Source organism: Vulpes vulpes, chromosome 1 (assembly GCF_048418805.1).
Source record: "Vulpes vulpes isolate BD-2025 chromosome 1, VulVul3, whole genome shotgun sequence".
Lineage (NCBI taxonomy): Eukaryota > Metazoa > Chordata > Mammalia > Carnivora > Canidae > Vulpes > Vulpes vulpes.
In genome coordinates, this window is record NC_132780.1 from 8,726,140 (window position 1) to 8,733,754 (window position 7,615).

General features: G+C 47.5%; 1 protein-coding gene across 1 annotated transcript; it reads right to left on the reverse strand.

Moving 5' to 3' along the window:
- Positions 1-6,001: 6,001 nt before the first annotated feature.
- Positions 6,002-7,309, reverse strand: IFNL3 (interferon lambda 3). The gene is made up of 6 exons (XM_072747093.1): positions 7,300-7,309; positions 7,011-7,186; positions 6,666-6,743; positions 6,372-6,515; positions 6,184-6,267; positions 6,002-6,100 (listed from the first exon to the last, which is right to left on the reverse strand). Exons 1-6 carry the CDS (start codon positions 7,307-7,309, stop codon positions 6,002-6,004), a joined length of 591 nt encoding a protein of 196 aa, XP_072603194.1.
- Positions 7,310-7,615: the final 306 nt, after the last annotated feature.

The window sequence follows — 7,615 nt, forward strand, 5'->3', positions numbered from 1 at the left end:
AGGGATGCCTGAGTAGCTCAGCAGTTGAGTGTCTGCCTTCAGCTCAGGGCATGATCCCAGAGTCCCAGGATAGAGTCCCACATCAGCCGCCCCCCCCCCCCCGAGAGCCTGCTTCTCCCTCTGCCTGTCTCTGCCTCTCTGTGTATCTCATGAATAAATAAAATCTTTTTAAAAAAATAATAATTTGTTTCCAATCCTAACTTACTATCTGTGTAACATGGAGTGGGGAATTTATCTCTTTGTTCCTCACCTTTCCTGGACTTAAAATGTGTGCTGATAATAGTACCTACAGCAAAGGACTATTGTGTTAATTTAAGGACTTTCTTTCCCTTGGGCAGTACTTAAAATACAACTGGTTCCACTGTGATCTTTCACTACCTTTTTGCTATTGTTATAAAACAGAATGGTTCCTTTTTCTATTATCATATGTCATGTCAATTTTTGTCAATATTGACAAAACAAAGAACACACAACATAAGTGTGTGTCTTGATAGAGTCAGACCATTCTCCTGCATGGCTTTGGGCAGGAGAAATCACACAGATTCAGGACCATGGAGAGTGATGCTAAGCTGTCGCCTTATTCCCCAAACACTAGTGTTAGATAAAAACCTCTGAACGTGTCAGGGTTTTTTTTACTCCTCTGGACACTGGGAAGCCATGGATTCTGGGCAGATACTCACATTCAACCACACAGCATCATAAACACTTAGAGTATTGTGTGGAGGGAAAGAGATTGGGATCATGTCAATCGTGGTCAAATTGTATTTCCCAGCAATATCTCTATCCCACATACTCTACTGCAATGTGACATTGCCACTCCACCATCAAGAGTGAGTTTTATTTTTCACTGACCTCTCAAATCTGGACAGGGCCTGAGACAGCTGAGACCAATAGAATATAGTGTCATTTCTGGACATAGCCCTTAACTAGCCTTCAGCGTTCACTTCCTGTCCCTTAAACAGTGCTTGGAGGGTAGCCAACTCTCTTGTAAGAAGTTCAGCTGCTCAGGGACTGCAGTGCTGGGAGAAGTCTGAATCCTGTAGAGAAACCACTTGCAGATGCTCTGACCAACACTCCTGGCTGAGCTCATAGCCAGCTGTATAAGTGAGCCACCAATGGCATCCAACTCAGCCAAACCTTCAGATCAATCAAATCCCAGCTGACATGTGTCTGCAGCCATAGGAGATACCCCAGTTGGAATCACTCACCTGAGGGAGGAACCAGAAAGAGAGAAGGATGGGGCAAGGACAGATGAGGGAGTACTGATTATTCTCTACACAGACGACAATTACCAGCTCTGAACAAAACAACCAGCAACTCTGGACAAAATGATTTTTTAAAAAACACTATTTGGGGTGCTTGAGTGGCACTGTTGGTTAAGTGTCTAACTCTTGGCTTCAGCTCAGGTTGCAATCTTGGGGTCGCCAGATCAAGCCTTGGGTCGGGCTCTGTGTTCAGCATGGAGTCTACTTGGGACTCTCTCCCTCTGCCACTCCCTCACTCCCACCCCCAAATAAGTAAAAAAATCTTTTTAAAAATATTTTTTAAAGATTTTATTTATTTATTCATGACGCACAGAGAGAGAGAGAGAGAAAGAGAGAGAGAGAGGCAGAGACACAGGCAGAGGGAGAAGCAGGCTCCATGCAGGAAGCCCGACATGGGACTCGATCCCAGGTCTCCAGGATGTCGACCTGAACTGAAGGCGGCGCTAAACCGCTGAGCCAACCGGGCTGCCCTAAAAACATTTTTAATTTATTTCCTCGTGAAAAACACAGAGAGAGAGAGAGAGGCAGAGATGTAGGCAGAAGGAGAAGCAGGCTCCACATGGGATGCCAGATGTGGGACTCGATCCCAGGACTCTGGGATCATGCCCTGAGCCGAAGGCAGATGTTCAACTGCTGAGCCACCCAGGCATCCCACATAAATCTTTTTAAAACAAAAAATATATTAAAAAATAAAAAATATATAGGGGCACCTGGGCACCTCAATAGGCTAGGTATCTTACTTTTAATTTCGGCCGGGTTTATGATCTTAGGCTCGAGAGATCAAGCGCCATGTTGGGCTCTGCACTGGGCATGGAACTTTCTTAGGAATTCTCTCTCTTTCCCTCTGCCCTTCCCCTTCCCAAAATAAAAAAGAAATTAAATTTTAAAAATTAAAAACAACATTTGAAAGAAACCAGGAGCTGGCTTAAACTGGAGAGGACTCAACCTTTAAAAGTGTGTGAACACAGTGTGTGAGAGCTAAATTCATACAGCTCTTCCCCCTGCAGATGCACCTCTGTCCATGTGGCAAGGGACAGCTAGAACTCAACAGAAAACCATAGTCATTAACTTGAGATGTCAGACACCAGAGTTTGGGGTTTCCAGAGCAGTTAGAAATTGAAAGAAGAAATCCCAATATGGAGGGAGCTCCAGAAAGGAAGGACCTAAGTCTATATATAATTTATCTGAAGCTTTAATGTGCTGGAAGAAAAAAGGGCTGTCAATACAGGATTCTATTTTTAAAGATTTTTTAAATTATTATTAATGAGAGACACACAGAGAAAGAGAGGCAGAGACACAGGCAGAAAGAAAAGCAGGCCCTCTGCAGGAAGCCCAGTACCGGACTCAATCCCAGGATCCTGGGACCACGCCCTGAGTCAAAGGCAGACACCCAACTGCTAAGCCACCCAGGCGTCCCGTCAATACAGGATTCTACATCCACTGAAAATATCCTGGAAAATTGAAGGCAAAATAAGACAGCTTCTCTCATTGCTGTCATTCAGCAGGAAAAGAGAAAGGAGAAGAGATGGGTATTCCCATTTCCTTTAAGAGAGTGACTCATAAGGTGCTCAGATCACTTTCACTCACATATATCAGGCAACACCAACTGCCTCAGGTGCAGGGAAGGCTGGGAAATGTTGTCTTTGGTAGAACACTCTTGAATCCACTTAAAACTCAGGTTCTCTAAGTAAAGGAAGAAAGAGAGAATAAATATAGATACAATTAGGTGGAATCTTTACCATTCTTGCTTTTGGGCCAATTAGGTGATTGTGTGATGGCTGGATCTGTGGCAGCCGTATTATGACCATGAGGTGAGCCAGTACTGATACACTAAGGATGGAGGAGCAGCCAGATGGTAAGAGCCTAGAACCACTACGACATCATGCCCTCAAAACCAGCACTGCTCAGTACAAGTGTTATGTGAGCCACATCTGTGATTTTGAATTTTCTAGTAGCCACATTTAAAATGTAAAAAAGAAATATATGAAATAGCATATGAACAATAAATATGTGCAATATATGAAATGAAAAAGAATATATCTAAAATATAATTTCAACAGATAATTAGTGTAAAAACTATTACTGAGATTTTAGCCTTTAATGGTAAACAAAAATGCTGTACATACATCCATCTTATTCCCTAGCTCCGCCCTCGGATAGAGTAGAACCATGGTATTCCTGTAGCAGTCAGCCTACCTAGCACCCGCATCTTGGTCTCTACATACTGTTCTCCACTGAAAGTAACCACATCTTCTTGGAGAAATGGTTCTTTGTAGAACTGGAGCAGGGCAAAAACCATTAAAAATCTTATTTCAGGGGTACCTGGATGACTCAGTCAGTTAGGCATCCAACTCTTTTTTTAAAGATTTTATTTATTCGTGAGAGACAGAGACACAGGCAGAGGGAGAAGCAGGCTCCACACAAGGAGCCCCTTGCGGGACTCAATCCTGGGACCACACCCCAAGTGGAAGGCAGATGCTCAACCACTGAGCCATCCAGGTGTCCCAGGCATCTGACTCTTGATTTCAACTCAGGTCATGATCTCAAGGTCGTGAGATTGAGCACTGCCGCCGTTCTGTGCTCAGCACAGAGTCTGCTTTTCCCTCTCTCCCTCTCCCTCTGACCCTCCCCTGTCTCTAAAATAAACAAATAAATAAATATTTTTTTAAAAAAAATCTTAATCCAGAAAGCAAGGTGGTGCTCAGAGAATGATAGGGACATACAAAAGGATATAGGTGCCCTCTTGAAAGTGTTTCCATTGACCTGACCTGGGACAACTAGAACATCAAAACATATAAGAGTAAAGAATTGCAATCTACTGAGTAAAATCAGAAGTCATGAGTCTGTGCTGATATAAATTGACTGGTAAATATATAAATGAAGGAGAAAAGCAAAGCTCTTCCTGACAGTAGAATGCCAGGTAATAAACATAGAAAGAGAATGGCCGGTTGTAACTGTCCTGATGGTAACAGCCAGACAAGCACCATCAATGAATGCTAACACGAACAGGTCAGAGTTCAAGAGGGAATACGCATTGACCTAGTCTCAAAGCCTCCCCACACACTCACTTGTTACAAAGAGAAAATAGTAACTTTACAGTAGAGAAACTGGGCAGGCACCACCTGAAAAAAATTTTTTCTTTTTTTTTTGAAAAAAAAAATATTTTTAAATAAAAATTGCAGCAGCGCCTGGGTGGCTCAGTCAGTTAAGCGTATGCCTTTGGCTCAGGTTATGATCTCCAGGTTCTGGGATGGAGCCTCGCATCAGGCTCCTTGTGTAACGAGGACTCTGCTTCTCCTTCTCCCTCTGCCTGCAGCTCCCCCTGCTTGTGCTCTCTTTCTCTCTCTCTCTCTGTCAAATAATTAAATCAAATCAGTCAATCAATCAATCAATATTCCTCAATTTCTGCAGTATATTTTATACTTAGAGCACAGCTCAGCTCACACTAGCTACATTTCAAGTCATCCATAGCTGTGTGTAACCCAGGAACCATACGGGACAGCACAGTTTCACATGGACCCCAACACCAAGTATGATGACAAATGTTCTTATTAAGGCGTTTTAGTTAATATAACTTTTGTTTATAATAAAATGCATCCATGTGATTCCCCTCCCATGCCCGCAGAGAGAACACACATGCACACAATCACACACATACTGTGGTAGGCTGGACAGTGGCCCCCCCAAAGATGCCCACTGCGACCCCTGGAATCTGTGGCTACTTATGCTACATGGCAAAGGGACTTTGCAGATGGGATTAGGGGTTATGGATTTTAAAATACGGAAATTACCCTAGTAGTAGATTATCCTACTAGGCCCAATCTAAACAATGAGTCCTGAAAAGCAGAGAGCTTTCTTGGGCTGGAGGTAGAGAGAAATGTGGCAGAAGGGGGAAGTCAGAGAGATTCCAAGCATGAGAAGGATTTGCCACGCTGTTGCTGGCTCTGAGATTGTAGGATCCCCTGTGCCAAGACCAGAAAGAGGCCACCATGAGCTAAGGATAGACACAACGTCAGGAGGGAACAGGGACCTGTGTCTTGCAACTGCAAGGAACAGATTCTGCCAACAACTTGAATGAGCTTGGAAAGAGATTCTTCCCAGAACTTCCCAATTAAGAATCCGGCCAGCCGCACTTTGTTCAGCCTTGTGAGACCCACAGCAGAGAAACTACAGAGCCCACCTGGATTCCTGACTCGCAGGAATATGAGGTCTGTCTTATTTGGAGACGCTAAGTTTGTGGTAATTTGTTAGGGCACCAAAAAAACAAAAACAAAACCCCTTAAAAACCCAGTCCAGGGCAGCCCGGGTGGCTCAGCGGTCTAGTGCCGCCTTTGGCCCAGGGCCTGATCCTGGAGACCCGGGATCGAGTCCCACGTCGGGCTCCCTGCATGGAGCCTGCTTCTCCCTCTGCCTGTGTCTCTGCCTCTCTCTCTGTCTCTGTGTCTCTCATGAATAAATAAATAAAATCTTTTTTTTAAATAAATAAAATCTTTAAAAAAAACCCAGTCCATGCAAACACACAGTCCCACACCACAAGAAGCATTTTTTCCTCATTTTTTATTTGCACAATTTTTATACAAAGTAGAAAAATAAACATTTCATTGGTTCCAAGTTTGAGAATTCACACACATAAGTATATAAATAATGATTTGCTGGCAATGCATTAAGAAAAGTTGTCGATGTATGTATAAATAATATCTAGGATGTCAGGACAGGGTGCAGGAGTGTCTCGGGGATCACACACACAGGTCTCCACTGGCCACACATTTCAGATCCCGGGTGAGGAGGCGGAAGACGTTGAACATGACAGAGGCTTCCAGGCAGCCGAGGGATTCCTGTGGGGAGGAAGGGCTGGGTCAGTGGCTGCCTATCATCTGGGATCCCAGTTGTCCCCAGATACAGGTCACTCCCTGATCACCTTCTCTGGGGCATCGTGGAGGCGCTGCAGCCAGTGGTGGAGGCGGCCTCGGGGCCGAAGGCCTGCTGGGGCCTGAGCTGGGACCTGTGGTAGAGGCGAGTGGCGTGTGAGGCAGGGCCTGGGGTGGCGGGGTGAGGTCCCCTATGCCCAGAACCCATAGACAAGGCCCAGGTGCCCCGAGCACTCACACAAGCCTGGAGCTCAGAGTGGATGTGGCGCAGTGTGTGAAGGGGCTGGTCCAGGATGTCCCCCAGGGACGAGTCAGCCATGGCCTCCAGGACCTTCAGTGTCAAGGCCAGCTCAGCCTCCAAGGCCACGGGGCGCTCCCACACCTGAGGATGGGAGACAGAGACAGGTGAGAGTTGCACACAGGAGAGGACAGGTGGGGAGGCCTGAGCAAGAGACAGGTGAGAGGGTACAGCCAAGGTGCTCAAAGCAGGATGTGGTGCTGGAGGGGAGGATGAGGAGAGAGGGACCCTCACCTTCAGCTGCTGCAGGTCCCAGGTCCTGGGGAAGAGTCGGGGGCGGCAGCTCCAAGCCTTCTGGGAAAGTGACTCTTCCTGGAGAGGACAGGCGGAGGTCAGCCCCCAGCAGGAGGGACAGAGGGGAGAAGCCCACCCCAGTAGGACTCGAGCCCAGGTTAACGTGCAGAAGGTGATAGAGGCACCTCCACCGCAGGAGGACAGGAGTCTGCCCGCTGCGGGACTGGGGGAGTTTAGCCTGGTGAGGGAAGGGGGCAGGTCCTCCTTTGGGGGGGTGCAGCATGGTAACCCAGAGAGGCAGAGGTGGAGCCTGGCCCCCAGCAGGTGGGGCAGAGGGAGACTCACAAAGGTGTCCTTGGCCCTCTTGAAGGCCTGCAGCTCTTGTGGGGACAGAGACTGGAACTGGGCCAAGTGGCAGCCCCGTGCATCTGCGAGGACCCCGAGGGGCTTGGGGAAAGGAACTGCTCCTGTCGCCGTCAGCACCACAGCTGTCAGCACCAGCACGCAGCCCACGGCCATACCTGTGAGATGGAAGGACCCACAGGTGAGGGGTTAGGGAGCATCAGGTGCGGACAGCAAGGATGCTTACCTCCTCTGGGTAGGTGGGGGTTGGGGACTGTGAGGAGGGGCTCACCCAGCTTCATTCTTGGACCCTGGTCTCCTTCTTCGGATAGTGGAATCCAGATGTCCCCTCTGACACTGTCACCAGAGTCCTCGCCTGGTCTCGTTTGGCGTCTCTGACTTCAGTGTCTCCTCCTGGGTCGCAGCTGACTGCTCCGTCTGCGTCTCTGAACTTCCAGCTCTGTCTGCGATGGAATTCATGCCTGGGCCCCATGGCGCAGCTTTTAACCTGGACAGGTAGGCAATTCCAGCTGATGTAGGAAAAGTGAAAACACAACCCGAGGTTGACAGCCACCACCAGGGGAGGCCCCGGGCTGGGGAAGCCCAGA

Excerpts from the sequence above, each read along its gene's own strand:
- IFNL3 (XM_072747093.1), bottom strand. Across the intron at positions 6,516-6,665 it reads GGGACCTGCAGCAGCTGAAG|GTGTGGGAGCGCCCCGTGGC; the intron begins GTGAGGGTCCCT and ends TCCCATCCTCAG. Across the intron at positions 6,268-6,371 it reads ACTCTGAGCTCCAGGCTTGT|GTCCCAGCTCAGGCCCCAGC; the intron begins GTGAGTGCTCGG and ends CCTCTACCACAG.